The 26136-nt window shown below is 37.8% G+C and overlaps 10 protein-coding genes across 10 annotated transcripts; 4 read left to right on the top strand and 6 right to left on the bottom strand.

Annotated features, from left to right (window-relative positions):
- Window positions 1–1342: 1342 nt before the first annotated feature.
- Window positions 1343–2702, bottom strand: PHYBLDRAFT_144877 (hypothetical protein; the record flags this gene model as incomplete). Its single annotated transcript, XM_018431315.1, has 4 exons — window positions 1343–1584; window positions 1640–2000; window positions 2120–2466; window positions 2534–2702. 4 exons carry the CDS (start codon window positions 2700–2702, stop codon window positions 1343–1345), a joined length of 1119 nt encoding a protein of 372 aa, XP_018292463.1.
- A 694-nt stretch (window positions 2703–3396) lies between these two features.
- Window positions 3397–5672, top strand: PHYBLDRAFT_22752 (hypothetical protein; the record flags this gene model as incomplete). Its single annotated transcript, XM_018439788.1, has 7 exons — window positions 3397–3486; window positions 3580–3670; window positions 3787–3869; window positions 3943–4072; window positions 4146–4321; window positions 4439–4502; window positions 4597–5672. 7 exons carry the CDS (start codon window positions 3397–3399, stop codon window positions 5670–5672), a joined length of 1710 nt encoding a protein of 569 aa, XP_018292464.1.
- A 351-nt stretch (window positions 5673–6023) lies between these two features.
- On the top strand, window positions 6024–9097 carry PHYBLDRAFT_181217 (Zn(2)-C6 fungal-specific transcription factor; the record flags this gene model as incomplete). The annotated part of the gene is made up of 8 exons (XM_018438434.1): window positions 6024–6199; window positions 6263–6804; window positions 6903–7073; window positions 7138–7167; window positions 7284–7415; window positions 7498–7975; window positions 8065–8382; window positions 8501–9097. Exons 1-8 carry the CDS (start codon window positions 6107–6109, stop codon window positions 9095–9097), a joined length of 2361 nt encoding a protein of 786 aa, XP_018292465.1. The 5' UTR covers window positions 6024–6106.
- Window positions 9098–11332: 2235 nt separating this feature from the next.
- On the top strand, window positions 11333–11893 carry PHYBLDRAFT_103751 (hypothetical protein; the record flags this gene model as incomplete). The annotated part of the gene is made up of 3 exons (XM_018427789.1): window positions 11333–11383; window positions 11442–11563; window positions 11725–11893. Coding segments are annotated over 3 exons (342 nt in total), but the record flags the coding sequence as incomplete, so codon positions are not given.
- A 650-nt stretch (window positions 11894–12543) lies between these two features.
- PHYBLDRAFT_167841 (hypothetical protein) lies at window positions 12544–14548 on the bottom strand (the record flags this gene model as incomplete). Its single annotated transcript, XM_018435731.1, has 5 exons — window positions 12544–13087; window positions 13237–13424; window positions 13479–13541; window positions 13642–14346; window positions 14441–14548. The coding sequence occupies 5 exons, from the start codon at window positions 14546–14548 to the stop codon at window positions 12544–12546; spliced, it is 1608 nt and encodes a 535-aa protein (XP_018292467.1).
- Window positions 14549–15021: 473 nt separating this feature from the next.
- On the bottom strand, window positions 15022–16716 carry PHYBLDRAFT_67645 (hypothetical protein; the record flags this gene model as incomplete). The annotated part of the gene is made up of 2 exons (XM_018441830.1): window positions 15022–16253; window positions 16326–16716. The coding sequence occupies 2 exons, from the start codon at window positions 16714–16716 to the stop codon at window positions 15022–15024; spliced, it is 1623 nt and encodes a 540-aa protein (XP_018292468.1).
- A 771-nt stretch (window positions 16717–17487) lies between these two features.
- Window positions 17488–18663, bottom strand: PHYBLDRAFT_158699 (hypothetical protein). The gene is made up of 5 exons (XM_018433838.1): window positions 18643–18663; window positions 18354–18577; window positions 18150–18273; window positions 17998–18098; window positions 17488–17921 (listed from the first exon to the last, which is right to left on the bottom strand). Exons 1-5 carry the CDS (start codon window positions 18653–18655, stop codon window positions 17670–17672), a joined length of 714 nt encoding a protein of 237 aa, XP_018292469.1. The 5' UTR covers window positions 18656–18663; the 3' UTR covers window positions 17488–17669.
- A 328-nt stretch (window positions 18664–18991) lies between these two features.
- PHYBLDRAFT_181219 (hypothetical protein) lies at window positions 18992–21342 on the top strand. Its single transcript, XM_018438435.1, has 9 exons — window positions 18992–19499; window positions 19580–19655; window positions 19744–19829; window positions 19898–19991; window positions 20048–20135; window positions 20198–20277; window positions 20388–20804; window positions 20868–21139; window positions 21205–21342. Exons 1-9 carry the CDS (start codon window positions 19144–19146, stop codon window positions 21257–21259), a joined length of 1524 nt encoding a protein of 507 aa, XP_018292470.1. The 5' UTR covers window positions 18992–19143; the 3' UTR covers window positions 21260–21342.
- PHYBLDRAFT_133330 (hypothetical protein) lies at window positions 21315–22952 on the bottom strand. Its single transcript, XM_018429564.1, has 4 exons — window positions 22625–22952; window positions 22420–22523; window positions 22069–22335; window positions 21315–22004 (listed from the first exon to the last, which is right to left on the bottom strand). Exons 1-4 carry the CDS (start codon window positions 22928–22930, stop codon window positions 21365–21367), a joined length of 1317 nt encoding a protein of 438 aa, XP_018292471.1. The 5' UTR covers window positions 22931–22952; the 3' UTR covers window positions 21315–21364.
- A 702-nt stretch (window positions 22953–23654) lies between these two features.
- Window positions 23655–25561, bottom strand: PHYBLDRAFT_155267 (hypothetical protein; the record flags this gene model as incomplete). Its single annotated transcript, XM_018433391.1, has 10 exons — window positions 23655–23806; window positions 23898–24038; window positions 24098–24182; window positions 24247–24401; window positions 24466–24578; window positions 24640–24698; window positions 24777–24913; window positions 24992–25172; window positions 25243–25400; window positions 25465–25561. The coding sequence occupies 10 exons, from the start codon at window positions 25559–25561 to the stop codon at window positions 23655–23657; spliced, it is 1278 nt and encodes a 425-aa protein (XP_018292472.1).
- Between the last annotated feature and the right edge of the window lie 575 nt (window positions 25562–26136).

Raw genomic sequence — 26136 nt, forward strand, 5'->3', positions numbered from 1 at the left:
TATTCGCCAATTGTGAATAGGGTTATTTACAGAATCTTGCATTACTTACATTAATATACATAGACAGTTATTGGGGGTCATTATTCATGAATACTTGTCGCTAATCAAGACAGTGATGGCATTATGAGCGCTAAATATTCGGGCCCGACACTTTCCCTCTCGGGCACGACGTTCCTCTGAAGCACTACGTTTATTCTAATCTCCGCCATATTACCATTTACCAGCCTCATAAAAAGTGACTTGTAGAAGATTACTTTGCATGGTTAGGGACCAGATGAAATTACTGGGTAACTGGATCACAAGTAAAATCAATTTTGTTAAATGACTTGATAAATAAAGTACCTTTTTTTAATTTTATTTATTTATTTAATGTCGATAGTTTGGTTCAATCTGTGTAATGCTATCAGTCATTTATGCTATTTAATTCGCTGGATATAGACGTAAATAGTAGAGCAAAGTACTTCCCGCAAATGGTTTTCATGAAAGAAACAGAACGGAGAGCCATTTAACTTGGAAGTAATAGATAGCTTATTCTGAAGCAAAGAAACGGATTAATAAAATCTATAAAGGTAGAAAAATATTGTCTAGCTAATAAAATACAAGTAATATAATACAAGGAAAAGAATAATAGAAATAGAAGGAAAATGAAATGAAAACATCTTGGAGTAAGATCAACTGGTTGATCTAGATTAGAAAGTATAGAGAGCATGTCATTTCTGCGATCATGCTTATTAAAGACTTTAAACTTATCCCAGTAGGTATCAAAGCTATCAGAAATCTGGATCCTCCCACAGCCCAAAGAAAATAGCTCTGGAATAGTTGGCCATTTCCTCGAGATATTGCAGGAAAGGTCAACTATTTTCTAGTGGTTATTGTTAACATGATTAAAAATCAGAGTTTATTGGTGCTTTACTTTGTTGGAAGGGAGGAAGAATAGGAGAAAAGCCATGGGGAGATTTTAAGATTGTTGAAATGGACACAGACTCATTGTTTGTATGTATCCGCAGCTAGTTGAGCACAGTCAGGTGTGTTAAACCACATACTACCATCTGAAAATGCTGGAATGAAGCTGTTGTTGTTTATTACTTTTTGTGCAGTTCCAGACCTTCCAGACCTTCCTGCCCTCATTCTCGCTTTTAGCCTGACCTTTGCCTTAAGGCCAGCCTAGAATTTCAAAATACATATTAGTTCTTTATTATGTTAGCATTTCTATTTTTCTTTTATCTTACATGGCCATACTAAACACTGATCTTTCCCCAGTTTGTTCGACTAAAGTCCTTTGGAAAGTATTTTGGGCATGCACTACCCTTTCGTATGTCAGGATACTTGATTCTTCTAGGGCTTAGAAGCTGATAGAAGGGTGCACAATTCTGTCTTCGAATTCAAAAGTAACCGTCTTGATCTTACTCAGGGGGTTGGCCACTTGCTGGCTGCCACCGCAAGAGCAAAATAGTGACCCGAGTTTGATGATTTCCTTTATCCACACCTCTGACTTTTCATCGACTCTAATTGTTTCTTCAAGATTATTTTCGGCTGGTTTTGCCATACTTGTTAAGAGCCAAGTCAAACTTTCTCTTGATTTTACTATGGATCATGCTGGTTATGAGCCTTGTAAGCTTTTCCTTCTTTTCTACCAAACCTACTTTTACTGAAAAAACCTTCATCACGCTATTCAACATATGCCAATAGAAAATCAGCTTGTTGTTGTCTGAAAATACAATGTCCAGAGCGTTTATCAATGCAGTGCACTTTTTTTCCACAAACACTGTGCTAAGTGTCTTGTCTTCGAAAACAAGGGGTTTGAGTTGCTGAATAAACCGAATACATGTGTCTTGGTGCTCATTAGAAACCCAGGCAAATGCAGCTGGGAAAGGTTTGAGGGCTTCTCCTCCAAGGTTGTGGATACCTTCTACGCGAACCAAAAGTATCTCCAACTTATTGGTAAAATATACTACATCAACCGCCATAACTTCGAAGAAGCAGCGAGCTCCCTCCATCACCTTTTGACTGATAAAAAAAATTACCTTTCCAGAAAACTGTCTCTGCTTACGTCATAGTGTACTTGGAAACCTTTTGCTTCAATCGTCTTAACAAGTCTAGTTTCTACATTCTAGGCAACAGGGACAGAAATTTGAGCAAAGGCAGCCTTGATATTGTTGATATCGCTAATGTACAGCTTATTATTATCGTCTGTCTCATCTGTAATAGATCTCTGGATCTCACGAGTCTTGGTATTTGTATCTACAGGCATAGAGATTTGCTTGGCATCTTCAGAAGTAACTCTTGAAAATCTGCCTTTCAGAGTCGATTCCAAGCATTTATCATGAGGAGGATGATTATGGGAGATCTCCGTTTCACTAGAAGCTTTCAGGGAAAGATATTCATTGGTTATTTTCTTGTAAGATAGCTTTATAATGTAAGGACATCCAGCTTTCGAGCTAGGACAGATTTTTATATGATCGCAGTCTAAGCTTATGGATATTTCTATAGTGACCACCCCTGGTCCACTTTAAGTACATTCGAGTTGGTTTACGGTCTTTTGTTCCAAGAGTAAAGCTGTTAGAATGTGTATACTCCTGCGTCTCAGAAGTCGGCACCGTCATATTGGCATACCCATTGTCTGATGTAATAAGAAAGCTTTGTTGAACGGGATAATATTCATTTCTTTTGATAAAAATTGATTCTTTATTGATAGTGTTCATGTTGAAGTGATCTCTATTGAGCGGTTGCTAATAGTGTTTTTACAAGTAATAATTTGTAATAGTAGACGTAGTACTCTTATTTATTTCGAGGAAGACGTTATATTATGTAAACGTTGTCTAATTGTTACAAGATGAGTACATAAAAGAAAAGAAAAGGTTTTATAGCGAGCCTTTCACTAATTTCTTCGGTTCACAACACCTTTTTTGCTTTACGGTACACTGCTATCATAGAATGATGTACCATAGCCACCTTCTAGGGGTACGGTACATGATGAAAAGCAATGTTTATAATATTTCTCGTACTCTATAGAAACGTCGTGCCCGAGAGGAAAAGCGCCAGGCCCGAATAATAGCTGTTAATCAGCTCTAGCCATATTTAGAAAACCGATTTGCGGGGATTAACAAAAGTCAAGCGCTGTCCCTGGAAATAGACTTGTTATTTTTTATATATATACATATATCTGTCCATTCTTTCTTTGGCTTGACAGCTTAACCTTATTATCAGTAACATGCTCGCTCTTAGACTGCAAAGTCAACCTTTGCGTAGTCCTTTGGTGACAAGCATTCGCAATCTCACTTTAGATGTAGGACATGCAATCTCGTTTTTTTTCCTGCATTCAACATTCCCGAACTCAACATGCCAATTCATATTATGTTTATTCGCTAGGGACGAAACCGACTGTCTGCTCGATTTATGCCACTCACTAAAGATACAATTGCAACAACAAGTAGTGATGCAGCAGCAAGTCACGCACTTTTAGTAAAAGCTGGATTTGTTCGTCAAGTAAGACACACACACACACACACACACCTTGCCTTTAATGACACGCGATTAACTTGAATCACTTTGTGTCTAATAATATTTCTTGAAAACCAGTCTTCTTCGGGAATCTTTGGTATACTTCCAATGGGTCTTCGAACAATCGAAAAAATTGAACATATTATTGATGAGGAAATGCAAGCCATCGGTAAACCACACGCACAAAAGCGTAAAAGTCCTGCAGGACTTTTTTTTTCTTTCTTTTTGTTTGTGTACTTTTTATTTTACCAGCCAATTTGACTATCAAAATTTGATATTTGACAGGCAGTCAAAAACTTTCTCTTCCACTTCTCTTGTCCTCTGAAAGCTGGAAAAAGACAGGAAGATGGAGTGGAGCCCAGGGAGAGGTGGGATTTGTTTCAATTGGGAAAAAAGTAAAGCCAAAAATCACTTTATTTATTGACATTGGTGGCACTCCAGTTTTTCCATCTGAAGGATCGAAAGGACACGGATTTACTTCTTGCTCCTACACACGAAGAAGAAATAACTCAACTTGTTGGATCAGAGCTGCGATCTGCCAAACAACTTCCAATCCGATTGTATCAAATAGGTAGGTTATTTTATTTTTTTATATAGTGATAATTAGCAAATCCTAGAGAGCATGTAGTGACGATTATATTTAGGCCGCAAGTACCGTGATGAGCTTCGTCCTCGGGCTGGGCTTTTGAGAGGCAGAGAGTTTATTATGAAGGATATGTACAGTTTCGATGCAACAGTAGAAGAGGCTTATAGTGCATATGATGCTGTTACTGCTGCATACTACGCCATTTTCCGTCGTATTGGTATTCCATTTGTTGTGGTGTGTGAGACTTGTATGCAATTCAAGTGCATTTGAACTGAACTAAACTGACATTTTGTAAAAAAAAACAAAACAAAAAAACAACAACAACCAAACAACCAAAATATCAAATCACAGGCAGAAGCAGACAGTGGTAATATGGGTGGATCAAAGTCCCATGAGTATCACCTTGTATCATCAGGTACATAAAAATAGATGTACATATCCTCTACAGTATAAACCCCATCTCACTATTCTTTTCTCGCTTCTTTTAAATATACAAATATTTCCTTTAGTCGGTGAAGATACACTCTTAACATGTACATGTTGTGGATATACGGCCAACGAAGAACTTGCTACTGGGCATCTGAAAACATCCCCTTCTTTACTCGAGAATACCCCTGTAGAACACACACACGAGCCACTTGGAACATATGAAGCGACTCACGCCATGGAGTTCTCCTATGCAAAATACACTGGACAAAATCAGAACAATGAAGCCGTAACTGGGTACACAGTTATAGTTACTCCTAAGGGTCGCACTGTCAACTTGCTCAAAGTTCAAACCTCACTCGGACGCCATCTCCAATCGAAAGAAAAGATCCAAGACGGCAGTAGTATTGAACTTAACGGAGTTCACCACAAGACAATCCTTAGTATTCCGGAAGAAATCAAAAAGTCTGACCTGCATGTATTTTTGGATAATGGTGTGATGCCTTTGAAATACACGCTAGCTCAGAGTGGATTCGAAAATGCTACTGTACATGCTGCAGATCATTACCGTATTGCAGAGGCTGGTGATTTCTGTAACTCTTGCCACGAAGATGGAAAATCAACTCCTCTTAGTAGTGTTAAAGCAATAGAAGTCGGGCACACTTTTTATTTAGGCACCAAGTATTCTGCTGCTCTTGACTGTGGATTCAAGGTACCATCTCAGCCAGAAAAAGTCCCTGCACAAATGGGCTGCTACGGAATTGGTGTTACACGTCTACTGGCCTCCGTCGCCGAGGCAACTCATGACGACCGTGGTATTGTGTGGCCGACTAGCATTGCACCTTACAGCGTTTGTATTGTCCCAACACACGATAAGAATGTCGAGCTCCATAAAGTGGCAGACAAGATATATGACCAATTGGAAGCTACCAGATTTCTCGAGAAAGACATTATAATGGATGATCGAAAGGCTGGTTTTGGCAGCAAGATGAAAGATGCTGAGTTGATTGGATATCCGTTTATTGCTGTTGTAGGTCAAAAGGCAATTAGTAATCAAATTGTAGAATTACATGAGCGGGTCAAGGGTGAAAAGAACATAGTTACCGAGGTTCCTCTAGGGGAATTAGAAAAGTGGATCCAACAGCGCTTGTCGGTATAAAATGTATAATCTACAAACCACACCCACCCCACCTATACATTTACATAATTTTACATACGTTAAAGCAAAAAAAGAAAAAAGAAAACAAGAATAGATCAAGCCTTTGTAGAAATAGCGATTAAAGAACAACATAAAAACCATGTAATTATTATCACTTGGATTTACCAAGTCTTTTTTTTTTATCAACCTATTTTTTTTTGATTAAGAGATTAGCTTATAAGTAATGCATATACGCTGTTTTTCTTTGCCGCTCAGTAATCACTTGAATTGTTCTTTTCGGACTCCAAAAAAGCCAGTCAAGCTTGGTTATCTGGCTTGCCTTGGTTAAATCAGGACTACTCTACCCGACAAGTAAAACTTAGTGATTTTAAAAATCGCAAACATAATCTATAGGCAGCAGACCAATTAAACCATTGACAGATGCAATCTCAATAATGCAAGAATACGATCCGAACAATGACTTGAAAACTCCAGTTCAAAAGCGTAAACGCTTAGCACAAGCATGCATTGTATGCCGTAAAAAGAAGGTAGAGCAAAATAAATTTCAAATGCTGAATAAATAAACAATAAAACCAAACATTATTTCTTAGACTAAATGCGATGGTGTACAACCAGAATGCGGAAATTGTGTGAGACTCAAGCAAGAGTGCTCCTATATTGCATCAGCAAAGAAACGTATACAAAGACAAGGCCACATTGACATGCTCGAACAACGACTTTTAAAAATGGAAGCCATGTTAGCACAAAGTATAGGGCATGACCATAACCAACTTAGCCCGGTATCGGAAACACCTTCAGATACACCTGGTGAATTACTCACAGAATCACCAGCAAGTAGACTAGAAGCTAATATGGATAGCCTCTATGAAGTGCCATCGAACCCTGTGGACACTAGTAGTCCACCAATAGAAAGCACCAAAAATAGTAATATCCAAACAGCATGCCATACGCAACCTACTTTTCAACGAAACAATCAATGGAATTCAAACATATTACCTTCTGATGACGAGATTATGCATCTAACTCAGCTATATCTTGCTTACCTTCATGAACTTGTCCCCATTCTCAATAGAGACATTTTATTGGAAGCTATCGAAAAAAAAACGGTCTCTGAGTTCTTTGTATTGAGCTTGTGTGCAGTAGCAGCAAGGCATGTAAAATTGCCATATTTGATAAGCTAGAAAAATATATACAATGGAATTAATACTATTGCCATTTATGCTCTACCAGATTCTCGGACAGGCCAAGTATCAGGACGGATCCTATATGGCAATCAGGAGATAAATACGCTGAAAAGGCAAGAGCAATATTGAACGATGTTCTAGAAAATCCAAGGCTGGAATACATCCAAGGTCTCCTACTGTTAACATTGCATTATTATGGATGTGCACAAGGGCCAAGGTAATGTTGTGTATAAATATGGGGCGGGTTTAATATATTGAATTTTTACTGTTTCAATTGTCAGGTCTTGGATGTACACCGGAATGGCAATAAGGTGAGAGCGATAAACTACAGGGTGAATGTATATCTGTGTGGGTGTCTGTGGATGTGTATGCATGTACAGTTTATTAATATCGTACGGTGTACATACACACGTATATATATATAAAGAATGTGTCTTGACCTTGAGCTTCATATAGAACCAGCTCTAGAGCATTCTATTGGGGATGTGATTTCTATGGATAAATGGACAGAGTATGAGACGCGCCGTAAAGTATTTTGGGATACATTTTCGCACGACAAGTAAGGATATCTACTTCAACAACAACAACAGAAACAGCAACAGAAACAACAACAGAAAAGGCTCAAAATATGGTGTGACTAGATTCGCCAGTGCCGCAACAGGTCGACCGTCCTCTATCCCACAGGAAGATTGTAATACATTCATGCCAACTGAAGACACTTGCCTGGTGGCCGAAAAATTCTACGCCGAGTCAATCGATGGTAGGCGCTGTATGCGGCTCTCTGTACAGAGGGACAGCAGTGCATTTCCAGTTAGTGTTACTGTTTGCGAAATCTTTACACCGAACGAAATGCCATCAAATCGAGAGTATAGACAAAGAAATTGGTGTTCTCAAATGCTTCGAGAGATTGCTTTGATGGGAAAGATCACAGAGTTTGTAAACAGAGGGATACGACGGAAAAGTCCTATCGTTTGTTTTGATCCTGAATCTCCATTTGCAAAACTTGATTCTCAATTGGAAGAATGGTCCATAAGACTACCGCACCACATGCGCAATACTCCTGCAAATTTCGAAAGGTTTCGGACGAGACCAGGGTTATCAAGTGCACTATTCTTTTTCGTAAGTAAATGTGAGAATGAAAGGAACAAAAATTAACAAAAGAAATACTTTTTCCTTTTTTTTAAAAAAATAAAATGTAATTGACACAGGCACACATGCTTCACAACGCTATGGTAGTTCTTTTGCATAGACCCGCTCTCATGCTTTCAGAGACCATGGCTCTTGATATCTTGCAACCAGAAATGCGGGAGCTTATTCAGAACAGTATCGAAAAATGTAAATCTGCATCTGACAATGTTACATTGATCTTGAGAGAGATCAATACTCGAATAGAACTTATTCCTCCATTCTTGACGTACTTGGCCTACACAATGACCACTGTTATAATCAACGACTGCTTCTCAGAGAAGCCAGATGAATCGCAAAAAGCAAAAACCGCTCTTTGCGAACATTTTCGTCTATTACAGGTAAATTGAATGATCGATTACAAAATGAAGTATACCAATATATATATATATATGCTTATTTATGTATTTGAAATTCAAATGTTTATTTTTCGTGCACTCTCGCCCTTTACCTCTGTAGACAATGCGACCGTACTGGGCAATGGCACATAAACTGTATTTTATGATTCAAGATTTATATTCATCACAAAAACAATCTAGCAAACACCATTCAAAAGGAAAGGGAAAGGGAAAGGAGAAATCTAATATGTTCTACTCGTCTGTAAACGGAGCAGAGATTCGATGGGACGATGCTTTTATGAAGCTCGCTGACCCTTCACAACCCACGGTACTTTTACCATCACAAATCAATCCTCCTAGTGTGCCATCCTTTGGAGTATCATCAGCATCGCAGTTCCACATGCAGAATGCTTATGAAAATTCGTCATTTCTTTATCAGGCTGCTCCATTCGTAACTCCATTTTCAACTACATTAAATCCCTTATGGAGCATGTCTTTGGATGGTGTGGTATTGCCTACTACAGATTGGACAACATGCATTGACAACGACGAGAATCAGTTCCTTGCTGCTATACACGCCATCACAGGAGCAAATACACCGTCATATCAAATGTTTCCATTGCAACATGTGGAGGATAATAGACAGAATCTAGACAATACACAAACCGATGAAAGGTGGCCTTATAGATATACAGATCCTTCAGGAAGGCAGCCTTAAAATGTTTAACACATTTGGGATATCGTCCTCTTTGACCAATGTTTATTTTACTCTCATATTTGCATAGCCATCTTCTTTGTTTTTCTTTCTTTCTTTCATTCATTTACTGTCTAGGGCCTCTTAATCATAATATTCTATTTACATTCTTATATACCTGCGTCTATAAATATCTCTATATTTATATTATTCATGAACTTGCTTGTTCCTTCCTTAACCTGACTGTCACTTTGTAATTTTTGATGTGTAAAACAGCAAATTCATTACCATTTAAATAGAAAGACAGTCAATATTTTCTTCTCTTTTTTATTTCTCTCTCTCTCTTCCTCTCTTTCTGTATTTTATACAGGCCATTCTTCATTCTCTTCTACCCCCCCTTTCCTTAAGCTACCTATCCGATCTTATCAAAGATGAATAGCTACTCGTCGACAAAATACATCTATCAGCTATTTGATAAAACCACAGATATTCACTCGTATCTGCAGTCTCGCGTTGACAGAGTAAACTTAATTAGTATGGACTGCAACTCTTCTTTTCCTCAACCTTCTCACAACTCTGTCGCTCAAAGGTCGATTGTGGATAATAACGGTATATATATATATATATTTATTTATTTATATTTATATTTATATATATTACGCATGTCCAAACCTTTTGAATCTTACACTTGTGTGTCTTGTTGTACGCTAGATTCTTTGCCAATGCATTGTATAATTATTGGATACTTCCATCCAGACGCAGATATCAGTGTGTGGATAAGGATTATCAAGGTAAAGAGGCTGTTGTATTAAGCGAGAGTGGTATGGGAAGAAATGATAATAAAGACAAAAGATAAAATCAAAGTTCATAAATTGACTCTTTTAGTTTTGTGTTTTTCTTCTTCTTCTTAACTTTTATAGATGTCTGGAGACCCAAAGGCTGTTTATTTTGAACGCCTGGAGTCGTTTGGGGAGATTGCTGTATCTTTTTACGATTTAAGACATGCTGTAGAATGTTATCAAAACATGCATCAATATTTGGCGACAGAAGATCGTGAAAAGCATATCCACGTAACTTATTTGTCATGTAGCCAAATAGCTGAATTGTACAATATGTCGTCAAGTGAATTGATCCAACCAGCTATTCTCGTGACGATGCACAGCATGCGTGTCCGTTTAGACAGCCTCAATTACTCTGTAAGTGGCACACGTCAATATCAAAATATTTCTATGAGTACTCAAATGCTTTTATTCTATGGGCACAAAAAGCCTTTATTCCAGAACTATGGAGACGTACTATTCTACAACATTATCGAAAAGTCGTTTTGCAAGGTCGTACTCCACGTAGAGTTTTATGATGAACGCACAGTTGGAATAGTCAAAGCAGATTTGAATAACAAGATATTGCAGGTAAACAAATACAAACCACATAAGGCAGAATATATTGTTTGTTGACTTTTCTTCATATATATTTATTACTATATAAATAAATAAATAGGATATCACCTTTGAAGTGGCTTCCATTCCAGAGAAAAAGGATCTATCAAAACCTATACTCTCAAACCAATCTACCAGCTGTCAGCTCACACTTGGAGTGGATAGTGATAGTATAGGAGTATTGTCACCCTTGCCTGCATTACACTATCCTCCTCCATCCCAAGCTCCAGGTCGTATTCCTGAAATAAATTCGCCCTGGAGTCCATTGGCAATGCCTTTGGATTATACGTCTGCTGGTGCCTTCCATCCTCTTTTTCTGGATGAAGTGTCGTATCCTCCTTGGCTTCCTAATCCATTGCCCACTCACACACCAATTCAAACTCGGTGTAGTAGACCAAACAAAATGGCTACAACTGCACCGACGCCTGAAACTCCAGAGCTACAAAATAAAGGAACTACTGTTGGCAGCTATTCAAGTGCACTTCTTTACGGAACTCAATCCCAAAACACTCTGGGTTGGAAGCCAAATGATGTCCGACGAGACTCTAGTGTCTCCCTAGACTCATCTTCTACTGCTACTGCACATAGTTTGTTTGCCAATGAACCCTTTCTAGGCCCCCGGTCTCTCATGGCACTCAAACAAGAGTCTACTTCGCTTCCACTGGAAAAGACTGAAGAGCTCGTTATTGTACCAACAAAACCTGAAAATAAATCCAAAGCACCCCGGTCTCGATCTCAAGATGATGCAAAGGATATTACGCGAACATTTGAGACCAGCCCACTACAGAATGAGTTTGACATTGACCGTATTCTACAAGGGAAAGATAAACGGACAACATTCATGATCAGAAACATCCCCAACAAATATACTCAGGTACCAATCCCAGCGCATCACACCTTATTGAACACGCACAAACTGACCTTGTTTACAGCAAATGCTCCTTGATTGTATTAATTCTACTCACAAAAATACGTACGACTTTCTTTATTTACGTATCGACTTTAAAAACAAGTGTAATGTTGGCTATGCCTTTATTAATTTTACCAATGTCAAGTAAGCCTGGTCTTTCTTATTATTATTATTATATATATATATATATATATATATATATGGGTGTGTGGTCAATCAAATTATATACTTATTTTGTCTTTAAAGATTTGCCGTCACTTTCGCTAATGAACGTGTCGGAAAGCGATGGTATGCAAATAGCTTAGTCTAAAGTTGTCTTTGCACCATACTAGTTTGTTTATTAAATACTTTATTAGGAATCTATTCAATTCCGAGAAGCGGTGCTCCTTGTCATATGCAAATATTCAAGGCAAAGATGCTTTAGTTGAAAAGTTTAAAAATTCAAATGTGATGGAAGAGGACGAAGCTTACCGTCCAAAGATCTTTGTATCGTCCGGTCCAAACCAAGGCCAAGAAGAAACCTTTCCTCTTCCTACAGTGCCCTCTGAGGCTAGACGCCACAGGCAGCAGTTCCGACACGCTAGAGAAGTGAGTCTAGCTGGTTCTCACCATGGCAAGAAATAATCTTTGTGTCTTTTGCCTTTTTCTCTTTCTCTTTCTCTCTCTTTCTTTATATATATACATATATTTATCTTTTACTTTTGCTTTTATACTATTGTTCCTTTTTCTATATATTACACCTTTTTGCTCATATATTATACTCCTAATTTGATCTTTTATACATATCAGTGTATTCAATTACTCTGCCAAAAATAATATAAACAAACTCTCCCTAGATAGCTAAATATTGGTACCTTGTAGCATTTTATTAAAAAAAAAAAAAAAAAGCCTGATTATTTTCAGCCTGTAATCTCAACTGACTTTTTCATAATAATAATAATAGTACAAAATAGTGAAAACTTTGCTCATGTAATATTCTAGCTCTATGATGTAATTTCCTCAATAAAACGGTCTCAAGTAGAATAAATAAGAAATTCGTTTTTTGTTCCTTATTTTTTTTAAAAGGTGGTATATTTTTAATTATTAAATTTTTCCCTTTTTCCCTCTTCTTCTTCTACTTCTTCTTATGATCCCGGCAAAGAATATCGGAATTCTAAGATTTCATTTTGAGAGCGATAGCCATTCTTCTTGGTGAATTTGCGTTGAACGGAGCTGACTTTGTTTCGTGGGAGCGGTTCTCGTTTTTTAGGCTCTATTACAGTGGCAAATGCGATATCTTCTTCACTACTCGAGAACTCTTCCTGTTCAACATTTCCACTGTAGAGTGAACCACGCCACCATCCGTTCTGATGATGAACTTGAACCAAGTGTCGCAAAACCCTTTGTGCTTCTTGTTGATATTTATCATAGTCTGCCGCGTCAAGGAAATCAGAGACTCTAGAATTGATAAAGAGACATGACGGGGTTTTTTCGAGAGCGTGTCGTTCGCGAATACAGGGTAAGGAAATATTTAGGACGGTTGCACGATGATTACTGACTTCCGTAGTTTGAGTTTCCTTGTCATCAAACACAATTAAAACCCGAGACCACCATGACGATGAGGGGTCAATTGTTTCCATTGTTGTGACAAGATGGTCAGTTAATTCATACAAAGTTTCTATCTCGAATCTAATTGTAAAAAACAAAACAAAAAACAAAATGCAAGGCAACGTTAGCTATGTATGCTTAGATGTGTAGAGTAATTAATTGCTTCTTAAGTAGTTCATTATTAACAAACAAAAAATCGTTTAAAGAAAAATAGAATCAAAGAGTCTTACACTGCAATATATGTAGAAACCATAATTATGATTGATGTTAATCCCAAACAATAGCCCAAAAGATTATCCATGTAGTCAGCTGTCTGATTGTCTATCACAATATTTGGGTCTGGAAATTGTACGAGGGTCACCAAATCAGAAATTCCGTCGACCTCCCAATAGCTGGTTCGTTCGATAGCTTTATCTCCCTAAAAAATGGTTAGTTTCTTTTTTGTAGTTTGAACAAACTGAATATAACACACCTGCATAGATCCAATGTTACTATCAAATAATATTTTCATTGTATCTTTCGTGTCATAGTCTTCCTAATATAAGTAAATATGAGAAACATTTTATCAGCTGATATGAGTAACATATAATAATAGCAAAGTATATGTTTTAGTTCGGTATATTACTGCGCCTTACCACAGGGAAAATGGCCATGACTAGATGAGAAGTGCTAGTCTTGTCTGGTGAGATGGTATTTATGTCTTTTGCCTGCGATCCAAAACCTGCTGGTGCTAAACAAGATCCAATTGAAGAATATGGTGCTATAGGTTGCTGTCTGCTGATTCGATCTGTTTTCGAGTCAAGTGTGAGTGGTGATGGCTTATTTCTTAAACTAGTTTTTTTGTAAAATTGCTGTGGATCGATTGAATCTTCACGGCTGTACGACGCAAAAGATCGCTGTTGAGAATTACGTGAGACAGGGAAATTGGGTCCAGTTGGCGAGAAGTCGGAAAAATATGATACTGAGTAAGAGGACGTGGACGTATTTGAACTTGTCGAGGCGTTTGAAGCTACCGAACTATTGTATGAGAGATCTGCAGCGCTATAGAGTGGGGGTCTATAATCACTTGGAAGACCGGCCTTTGGAAGAGAGGTGTGATCGACATTAATAAAAGTGGTTTGAGTGCTAGAGAGTGTTCGTGGAGAGTTTATGGGTTTGAATGTTGGCGAAAGAGGGGTGCTGCATGTACTAGTGGCAGGTCTGTGTGTAGTCTCTCTAATGGAATATGGGCTGGGTATTGTGTAGTGTTGTGTTGGTGATTTTGCTATATTCGGCAAGGGAGATATAGGCTGCATAACGATAGGCCCGGAAATGACAGGCTGGGCTATGGCTATATTGGGCTATATGTGAGCATCATTAAAACTTGTTAGTATTATTATAATTTCTAATCCTGCGGATGAAGCTGTACACACAGATACTACGCATATACAATACCTGAAGAGGGGTTAAAACAGTTGTTCGCTCTGAATCCCTTGTCTTTCTTTCTACTTCGTTGTCCAAGTTTAAAGTCATTTTTTCTTTGCGTGAGAAGAATCGGGACATAAGAGGAGGAGACAAATTTTGTATAGATATTCAAATTGTTAAATAACAAAGGGAAAGAAAGGATGGAATCGAGTCTAGGAAGAATCTTCGCTTTTTATATTGTACGGTCTTGTCGCACAATCATCTTGTACTCCTCATCATTTTTTGTCCATATTTTGAATTTTGGAATACAACTAGAGTTTCTGCACCCAAAACTTATGGTGGGACAGCCTATATAGATACCGCGCCACGTTCACCTGAGTTGCTCAAAACTGAGCATCCTTAAAGGATACACAATAGTCGGTTTAATTTATATGGACTGCGCATAAAATCCGCATGTTTGTATGCAAATATATATATATGTATATATATTATATGTTATATATATATTTATTTTTTGGAATGATTTCCTGGCACAAAGTATTACGCAGGAAAGCAAACAAGTCAATATAAAGAGGAAAAGCTTGGGGATATACAAAGTGGAATAGTGATCGCTAATTGGGCTTGCAAAGTACTTTTCCTGCTTCTAAACATCTGTATGGCTCGCAAAGGACCACAAATGGTGGGCAAATACAAAAGGCAACTACCCCCGATGTCTGACCGTCCTCGTCTACCATAAAATTGCTATCAAAAATCTGGGTGCCCTCTCGTACATCTGCCCCTGTTATAACTATTTCCTGTCCCTTTATTGCGCACCCGAGCGTAACGGCTTGTTCGACAAGTTTCTGTATCTTTGCACCATAATGTTTCCTCACATCCGGTTCAATTTTGTCATGCTGATAGAGGAACGGATAGGCTTTAGAGAGACCACCATAGAGATACTTCCAGTTGCTCTGCAATATGTCGTGAAGTTCTTTGTCAATGGTCTCTTTCTGGCCCTTGTTTTTCACCACCACCAGGGCTAGTTCCTGTCGCAGTCGTGTAGCAAATTCTCTGTCATGCTGCCTGAAAAAGGTACACAATTCATTGTAGGCTGAAGTGGCAGCAGTACTTAGGCCAGGAAAGAAGCTGACATTGAGATTTTGGATCAATACATCCATAATAAACTTCTCGGTCAACATACGCATGCGATGCAATGGTAGAGTTTGATCAGGACCTTCTTTGAGCTCATCAATTGAGGTACTAAGATTGAGCCAAAAGGTGTACAGAGCATTAGTTGCAATTACCGGATCGGCGTGCTCCATCAATTCGCCTGCCAGCTGAGAAATCGATTCTTTCAGTAGTCGGACCTTTGCCGCGATTGTGTCGAGATCGTCTTCAGTGGCACGCATAGAGCACAGATGGATGTCATAGTTAACCTTTAACTGGCCCATATCTGTATCCCGTTGATCACTCTTGCGATTGAGTTGGGAGAGTTGATCGTTGAGATGAATATTATCTTGTTCATACTGGTGTTTTTCCAACTCAAGCTTTTCTAAAACAAAGCGCTGCTTTTCCAGCCGAGCTTTGAGTGCTGACACGGAAGTGTGGTCAGTGTAGCTAGAGTTTGAGAGAGAGCGGGCGATGGACTGCATGGACCTGAGCGAATCCTGACCACTAATGCCGGAAAGGTTTTTGTCTGGTAATGGCGTGAGGTGATGTTGATTGTTGCTTCTTGTGGATAATGCACGGATGAGACTTGATGTTTGACCTGTTGTTGCCGGTGATTGCCATTGTTCGGTGCCGAGATGGTGTGTAGACGTTGTGTTGCTCAGGGACGGTGCTGTTGAGACAGTATCTAGGGTTCCTTTGAAATATCAAAGACAGGAGGAACTTGTGAGTTGCCATCACGAGAAGAGCCTGTAATGGACTGCATTACCGCTCTCTGGCTTGATGCCTTTTTCATTCTGAGGTAAAGGCGGAAGTGTCTTTTGGTTCTCGTAGGACTGGGACGGTTGAGGATAGTAGTTTTGGTTGATTTGCCCACTTACACCACGACGCATACTTAAACTATCTATACTTGGCTGAACATCAGAGACTGGCGATAGTTCTGAGGAAGCCAAAGAAAGGTTTGAGAAGGACGTTGTAAGAGAGGCTGGGGGCTGCTTTTTCTTGGGTTTCTTTTGGAAGAGCCTAGATATACGATCCATGCTTTTCTTTTTTGTGGATCCGTCAGCGTTGTCTGTGTCGTGTGAATGGTTATTTGGCTGCAGCCAGTTTGACTGAGTGGGGATGTCTCTGTTAAAAGGTGCTTCTTCTAGTCGAACCATTATTCTTAATATTATTGTTTTATTTGATTATTCTATTGAAATAAGCAAGTAATGTAAATAAGCAAAAGACAAATAATAAGTAAGCAAAAATAAATAAATAAAGAGGACAATGAAGAAACAAAGAAGCGAAATTGCTAATAAACTGAATGCCAAAAAAAGAAAAATGCTTGCTGAAAATAACCAAATTGCACCACAAATCCATTCATATCTGGCTCCCTTTTTAACACTCCGCCGACTAAAGTTCAAAAAAAAATCCTTTATTTCCTGTACCTTTTGTACATTAAAGTCCGCCGGACAAGAAAGTGTGACTTACTATGTGTATTATACAATTGATTTTTTTCCATATGCATTGCCTTTTCTCTTTCTCATTTTATTTACCAATTTCAACTGCGTATATCTATGCGTGTATAGATTGCTTTGTGTACTGTGCACTATGTATTGTGTATTTTTCAATTGTATCGACTAGCATTTACTTAAACTTTTACTCTGTATTTATGCCTTTAACCAAATTTCTGTATCTTTTTAATATATATCAAAAAAAAAAAAAGATAAAGTCAGGGAAAAACTGGCTGACAGCTAATATTTTAATTGTGGGTATCTGGTATGCAAATGGTTAAGGAAATAATAGTTATAGTAAAAATAATAATAGAATAATTCGCTTTCTTGTCCAGGTGGACTAATGCGCGAAATCTACAGGGAATAAAGACTTATCAAGGGTTCAATTCTCAATAATTTCTCTTATTTTGTATATAATATATATATATATATATTGGAAGGTTACAAATCTACTTAATTATTTATTGATGTACAGAGCGAGCAGCTTCAATATAAAACAATCCTCTTCTTCTCATTATTATTATTATCATTATTTTTTTTAAAAAAAAATATTTTTTATACATATACTTCTTGGTTTTAGTTTTCATGCTTTTTTAATCTTTTTTGTTTTTGGTTGTTCACATAAAGTCATCAAAATCATCGTAGTTGCTCTCAAAGGTGTTCATGTCATCACGGACACCAGTCTTACCAGCTCCAGTAAGCTGGGGCTTGCCCTTCTTCTTGGTCTTGGTAGCTTCCTTAGCAGCTCTCTGCTTGTCATTGGCCATGGCAGTCAAACTAGAAGCAGCCTTGCGCACGTCCATGTCCTTCATAGGGACACACAACTCACGGACCAGTTGATCGACAAAGTTGGCATAGTTAATGCTTTTCTACAAAAAGTATAAACAAAGGAGCGTTAATTTCTCGCCAAATTCATTTATCCACTAAAGCCCTAAACCAACTTACAGAGTTGGCAACAATCATAGCTGAAAGTCGCTTTTGGTACTGCTCAAACTCAACACGAGTCTTGGGCTTCATATCCTCAATAGGAGCCTCAGCCTTATCCTCTAAAATAATTAAATCAGTAAATAAATTACAAGACCTGAATACCAACTTACTGGATACAGATACGCCAGAGAACAGATCGGTGGCATTGTTCAAGTCGGCATCAATCTCCAATTGGCGCATACGCTGCTTACGATCAAACGCATCCTCTTCAGTCTCTTCCTCCAATGCCTTGGCCTATACAGATCATACGTAGTTTGTGTTAGCAATAAAGCATAACGAACACGTCCATAAAAATAAAAAATAGCACTATTTACCAAAGCAGCCTTCTTGGCGTCCAACTCCTTCTTTCTCTCTTCTTCGGCAATCTTCTTCTCAGCAATCTTCTGAGCAAGAGGAACCTTCTTCTTCACAACCGCGGGTTGCTCAGGCTTGGCTTCCTCATCAGAATCTTCCCAGGAATCTTTGACATCTTCCTCAACATCTTCGTCATCCCACTTCTTGCTCACAGGAATGGAGACTTCAATATCGTTTTCTTCCTCTAATACAGGTTTATATCAACACTCCTATTCTTTTCTTTTCTTTTTATTTTTTTTAGTAATTTACCCCAATCACTCATGGCTGTAGTATTATTAAGGTGTAATAAAAAAAGGGTAAAACTTCTTTCTAATACCCCCCTTTTTTTAGCTCAAATTTTTTTGCTTGTAATTTTTTTTTCGATCATTTGCTGACATCAGCCGGACTTGTTTATGACTCCTTTACAGTAAAAAAAAATACAGTCAGAGCCAGAGCTAAAGTCAAAGTCAGAGCCAGAGCCAGTAGCCAGAGTCAAATATATATATATAGACAATTAGATAAAGATAAAGAGCGAGAGAGAAATATAGAGCGGGGTAGAGAAGAGAGGTCTGGAGGGGTACCTAGAAAATGAAATGCACTTTCTTTACCTTTACTTCTTTTTTCTTCTTCTATTATTGCTTTTATAAACTGACATATACACATATGTATATTTAACCAAAAAAAAAATTCATTATTTTTATTATCTCGATTTGTTTTACTTCATATATATATATAATATATATATTTAATATCGTTATTATTCTTAATTAAATGTTGAGGTGTACTTCACGAACACTGGGAGCCAATAGTCATACCCTTCAGTTTCGGCTTGTCAGTAGACGTTGGCTAACAACCCAAAAGACAACGCTATTGACTGAACATACCTATGGACGCACACGAATCTACACAAGCTTGACAACTATGGCAAAGGGTAGAGCTGGCACAGTCAAAGCAAGGATCGCTAGTCCTATTGGCAATCGTCTTGCATGGGAATGGCTACAACCCAAGGATTCTGACACATCCGGACAAGCCAGCGCCTGGGATCGTCAAAAGAGACGTACGGCTGCCGGGTTTGGTGTTTTGGGATCCATCAAACAAAATATGCGAGAAATGTTCTTGCCCGTTGGGTATTGTTTCTTCTTTCTCTATTTTGTTTCTTTTAAGGAAGGCAGAATTCTTTAAACTTTTGCTCATACAAAGGCTGTAGATATCCAGACTCTGTTCATAGTTGTTACAAACGTTTCCATTTGTGGCTGGGCTTGGAGACTTATGTGGGATCAGCGGTAAATAAGGATTGAGTGTATTAAAGAAGAGAAAGAAAGAGAGAGAGAAAAAAAGGATTTTTGAATAATCCAGTGTACCTAAGGGTAGATTGGCGTCTTGTGTTCACAAGCCATGCTAGCTTCACTTGGACTGGGTGCTATGGAAGCTACAGGAGGAGCGGTAGCTATTCAATGGTAGGGACACATCTTAGTGCAATTCTGAATTATTATTCTTTTGATTCACATGTCTATTCAATGTACAGGGTGCTGAAAGATGGTATTGGAGAGATAGGAAAACTCTTTTTTATCAAGCGTTATGCTAGTTCATTTGACTCACATCCAAAGACATGGAAATTCGTAAGCCATCCAATAAATACGGAGAAACTATCTTGCTAAATGTCAAAATGTTCTAGGTGTGTGAGCTCTTGTCGTCTGTCGGTTCCTTTCTTCAATTGTGCACCTCAATTGCTTCACCCAAACTATTCTTACCTCTTGCTGCACGTATGTATAGTATTTCATGGTGTATTTTATAAGTTATAAGCTAATTATAGGTACTAACATAGTTGGCAATACGTTTGAATTAATCCATGAGAGTATATGGATGGCAAGCCATATGACGTTCACAAAGCATTTCGCGGCAAGTGTTCTTTTATATATATATACATATACATATATATGCATGTATTAATCTATATACCTATATATATATATATATATTAACGCGTGATATATAAACTATCTTTCCTTCTACAGCCTTCTGGAAATGTCGGTGACATTGTAGCTAAGGATGATGCTCAGATGTCAAGTGCTCATTTGCTTGGAATGTTATCTGGCGTCGGTCTGATTAGTGTCTCACACTCCCCCTTGTTTCTTTTTGGTGCATTTGCTGTTCTGTCTCCCATAAACATCTGGGCGACCTACAAAATGCTTAATTCGGCCGAGTTTGAGATCCTCAATCAAGCAAAATTGATGCTTTTAAGTAAGATATTCATCGACACTGGAAAAGTAGTAGGATACGAAGCCTTGAGAAACCGAGAAATTGGGTTTGGTGAGTGGATAAAGCCATCTGGTACTCCGGGTGGAGTATCTGCCCGTATAAAGCTAGGCGCAAGTGCAAGCAGTGCATACAGCAATACCAATGAAGTTGAGGATGTAATAGATATTATGCAGGTAAGTAAATACATCTTATAAATAAAACTATAAAATTATTTATAAATATTTTTTTTTCTATAGCATGAAAACTACTTGATAAATTATCACAAAGGCACAATGTGGGTTATGTTTCATGAGGATTCTAGGTCAAATGATGTTATCAAGGCTGTACTGCACGCCAACAAATTCCACGACATGCTTGCAGAACAAAATATCCACAGAGATACCGCATGGGATAAGTACAATGAAATATTAAAGGAGAGTCTTGAATGGAGTAAAGAGCACTACCCAACATTTGTTGCTGAACTGGATTCCAAGGAATGGCAGAGTAATGCGGTCTACTGGAATGACAGGCAAGTGTTTTGTGCACCGGCTTTTTCTTTTGAGGGGTTGGTTAGATACTAATATTATTGTTTAGTGGAATGAGATTGTCTTGGGAAGGACATGATGTCAAAGAAGAAAATATAGAATAATAAAAGTGAAATATATATATATTAAAATAATCTTAAAATATATCAATTGAATTATACAATAAAAAATAAGCGTTTTGTATTTTATTACAAGTTTTATTTATTTATTTATGCCATTGCATTGAAATGTTCGGACGCGTAGTCGGGATAACGCTCTTGGATCAAAGTAACAATAGTATCTATATCCTGACAGAGATTTTGGATTCCAGAATCCCATTTTGCAATCTCCAGCATTGATTGTTCTAAACGCTGGTTGGTCGATGTTGTTCCATTAGCGGCTGCAGCTGCAGCACTAATGACATTGTCGTCTCCACTCTGATCAAACGCAGCTCCTCCGGATTCAAAGTATATCAATTGATCCAATTGGTCAATGCTTCCAACCATACGGTTTTCTCCAATCATATGCGATGCCGCCTGTTCTGCTTGCTCGCTGGACACATTAAGTAGTACGCCTAGTTCATCAAATGAGATGTTGTTGTAAATCTTGGAGGCTGACAGTAAGTTGTGTTCGATAATCGCGCGATCAAAAACAGTAGTGTTACTGGTGAGTCTGGCCAGGTGATGGGGCTTGAGGGTAGCCGCAAAATCGGACACTTCTTCAGGGCGAATTACGCGATCAAGATACGTTTTCTCAAGAATTGGAAATGAGGGCAGATGGTGGGTTCTCTCGTCTTTATAGAGTGTAGCCAGAGTGCGAGATCTCATTGGACCAGCACCAGCTAGTACAGCGCACTGTACAGCAGCAGACCTTTAATGCACAAATAAGCCATTTGACTTCTAACCTTCGAAAATGAGATCCCGGTAAGACTTACAGAGAGAATATACGCTCTTCTTCATCCATTTGAGAATCGTAACTGAGCTCATGATACTTTTGACATGCCTCCAAGAAACGACGCTTGGCATCCAAAATACGTGCTTGTGATAGTTTGAAAATTAAGCCGCGTGCCGGATCTGGTGTGGCTGGCAATAAGAGTGCTGCGCGATTAAGATAGGTCTCGGCTGAGATCGTTTCATCAACCTCAAGTAAGAGTCGGACAATACGAATGTATATATCCAGCTTAAAGTCATCCGAAATAGCACTTGAGATAAAAAGATAAGTCAAGGCAAACTTGTATAGGAATTTGTAAACAGGCTTTTTCTTTCTTATAAAAAAATCCACTTACCGATGTCCTGAATCTAGCGAAATTCCTTGGAGAGTTCTGGCAGCTTCCAAGAAGTCTTCTTCTTCAGTATATATATCTGCCAGCTTAGATCGCATTTGGGATAGCTATCATACAAAAACAATAATCTTATTACTCAGTCAAGATTATACCCAAGAAAGACACAAGAATATATATAATGCATTTTTGCTCATATCAATATCTTTACTTGTTCTTCGAAGCTAACTGCACGTAACTGTGCCTGGCCAATCGCATACAGTAAAAGTTTCTTTCGATTGTCGCGATCAGTAATTCGGGCGTCAAGTAGCTCAATCAACTCTGACAGAAGTTGTCGTGCAATGACCAATCCGACTTGAACATCAAGTACCGCCTTGACATACTCTTCTAAAGAATTGACTTGCTGGGGTCCTTGAGATGACGAAAGAACGTCATTTAGGACACTTCGGAACGCATCCAGCTTTTCTTTTTGTTGAGGAATCTCAATACATTCTTTAAGGCGGGCTGAAATGTCCATAATTATTCAAAGCTGGCGAGTGTGAGATGTAAAAATGAGAAAGAATGCACTCGTGTTTTATTTTTCCTGCTGCTTAAACTTCTTATAAATTTCACTCCCAAAATGGAGTTTTTTTTTGTGCACAGGTCAGTTAAAATTGTGTAGTCTTCCTGTTGAATAAGCCAACACAACACAAGCTGTGGAAAACTAAATTCTGTCTAAAAGCAAAATTATGAAATAATTAAAGATCTACCATTTGTTTATTATTAAATCAAATATAACAAAACTCCCCTTGTAAGATAGATAGGAAGAGAGTATCAATATCAGCGTACTTTACAATATCATGTCTTTTATGATTACTATCTTTCTGGAAGAGTGTTATAAATAACCCGTAAGGTAGCCATTACTATTTTTCACAATTTTTCCCGTATGTACAAAATTAATTATGGTTATTTTGGCAAATGTTTGTTAAGTACAAGTGGAATATGTAAATTGTGGTATGAATCTGGTGCCTTTTATTTTATTAAATCCATGTACGTACGTACGTATTATATATATATATTGTATGTTTCTTTTTTTTTAAGCTTGTGAATTGGAGTCTCTTTCTTCCTTCGTTTTTTGAAAAACAAATAATGAATCCATCACCCTCTGATGCATTGACTATTATTATATTTCTCTTGTGATTACTAGAATTCCATGGACACCGATGCTTCTTCTAGAATATATATTTAGTCAATAATTCCACTCAAGATAATATATACATATATATATATATATTTTTAAAAAAAAGACTCTTTTTAGGATTACCTCTCTTGGCGCGCTGGGCATCTAAAAGTAATCTCTGCACAAATTTTTCAAAGAACTCGATATAAGGACGAAGCGATGTCTTTTTATAATCTAATAAGCATTATAGATACAATTCATTAATACATAGTTCGTCTAGCCCTAGCAATTCGCCACGTTTATATTAGCTGAACTTGGATGTTACCTGGTAATTTACGTTCACTATCATCGGGACCATTATTGGCAGAGAAAGCATCAAATTCGTTGATCAAGCTAGACAAGGTGGGCACACTAAATGGATCGAAGTTCTCGCAAGTAGTTATTGGAATCGGAACACAAACGCGCTCTAAAAACCATATCATAAGTAACTATTCGACTATTCGACTACTTGAGTATGTAACCTACGTGTCTTTGGATGAACACAGAATGGACTCTTCAATAAATGCCCGATATTAATTGATACTTTGTCATCAAGACGAGGGTAGCAGTACTGGAATATTGTGCTAATCTTCCAGCCTTCTTTTTTCTATTTTAGCAAATAATTATTAACAGGCATTTAATATGATTGCTTGTAGACAAGATGAAAATCTTACGTAGAATATCTGCTTGTCACTGCTCTTGTCCAATACATTTATTAAATCTTGCCATTTTGCTTGGCCTGAACTAAGGCTATCTGTGCTCCACATCTCATTCAATCGTTCTCTGACGCCTTGATTTGATATATATTAGTATCATACTTTGTTTTACACAAACTATTAGTGTTATGCACACACCTGCGTCAGGAATTGTATTTAAGACTTTGTTCCAATTTTCAGGAGTATCTAAAACTCCTTGAGAATTCAGAATAAGAGGACCGAAATAAGGTTTGATGATTTCTAGGGATCGCCTATAAGAATTCGTGCTTATGAGTTAGACCCTGTATTTACAGTAGGCACAATAATACATACGCCAGTGAGGGGTGTAATGAGTTTCCAAGATTTACTTTTCTGGATTGCTCTGAGCCACCCTAATAAGCACACGCCACCACATTAATTAATAAGAATCATACACTTTACACACACGCATCTCAAATCAAATTACTTGCCTTGATAACTTCGAGAAAGTTCACGATTGCCTTTCTACTTTCATTATCTAACTTTCGTGCACGGTCATCGCAAACCCAACAATGCACACCACGTCGACCAGAATAAACCCATAATCTGTGCTTAAAACCAAAGTCCTCTATTACAAAAAAAAAGATCCATAGGTTTCCATTTAGTCACCTTATCAAATTTCCATTAACCAGTATAGTAAACTCACCATCCAATGAAGTATCAATAACCTTGATAGCAACTGTCATAAATTGCCAGCATTTTTTACAGATATCACCACCACTACAACACGTTCTAATTTCATCATAATCGGTCATATCGATATCAAATACAAGTTCTTTTTCGACAGGACGGAATGCCTTTTCGGCCACAGATTTTTTGTTCTTTGGCTAAATCCATAGGGTCAGTATCTTGTGTACCCACAACTTAACCATACACCATAAGTAGCTGTTAATTTACCATGACACTATACACAGCGCCGATATCAATCTTTACAGGCTGAAATCTTTCAATTTCTTTTCGAAACTCTTCAACATCCATGAATGAATTATAACGGACGTAAATATCAGATTTTAAAGTAAAACTGAATTCTCGATGGCTAAAGTTCTTGGTTGGAGCTATAAAGTGTGAAATACGTCAATTTCGAGAGTCAAAGTTTGGCTGTATCTCCTAAAGTTATACCTATATCGTAGTTGAGCCATTGAAAGTATGTCTTATAAGGAAAGAATCGGTTATAGAAAGCTCGTAACAAGAAAGCAGAGTTTCCGTCCTGAGACATAATTTGTCTTTTGGATTCTTGTAAAGTTAGTTTCAAATTATATATTTCAATAATCTATAGTAGAAAAATCTCACCTAAAAGCCTCGCTTTGTTTTTGTTGATCCTGTAGTGGTGTAGATCTGGGAGGGTAGGTAATATTTGACGAAATAGGTTTCTGGTCTCTCTGTGGTGTTTGCAATTGAACGTTGGCCATTTGACTGTGTACATTACTGATTTCTTCGTCGGAATCTGTATCAAACATGTTGACATCGAGACCTTCCAAATCATCATTGACTAAATGTCGAAATATGAGTTTTTGTGGGTTTATGGAGGCCTTTTTATTATTATTTTATAACGTTTTTTAGGTAGGTTCTGAAACAAGAGAATTGGCACCTTGATCTTGATCTGCCATTGAAGTAAAATATAAAGTTATTACGCTTGTGTATAAGAACAAAAAAAAAAGATATGGATATATAAAGCCAGGATCTGTCTGTAATTCAATATTCCGTTCGTGGCTGCCTTCGCGTAACGCGATAATGTCAATGTTCCCCGCCCTGAAAAAATAGACCGTGAATAAAGAGCGCGTCGATACAAGC

This window comes from Phycomyces blakesleeanus (assembly GCF_001638985.1).
Source record: "Phycomyces blakesleeanus NRRL 1555(-) unplaced genomic scaffold PHYBLscaffold_9, whole genome shotgun sequence".
Lineage (NCBI taxonomy): Eukaryota > Fungi > Mucoromycota > Mucoromycetes > Mucorales > Phycomycetaceae > Phycomyces > Phycomyces blakesleeanus.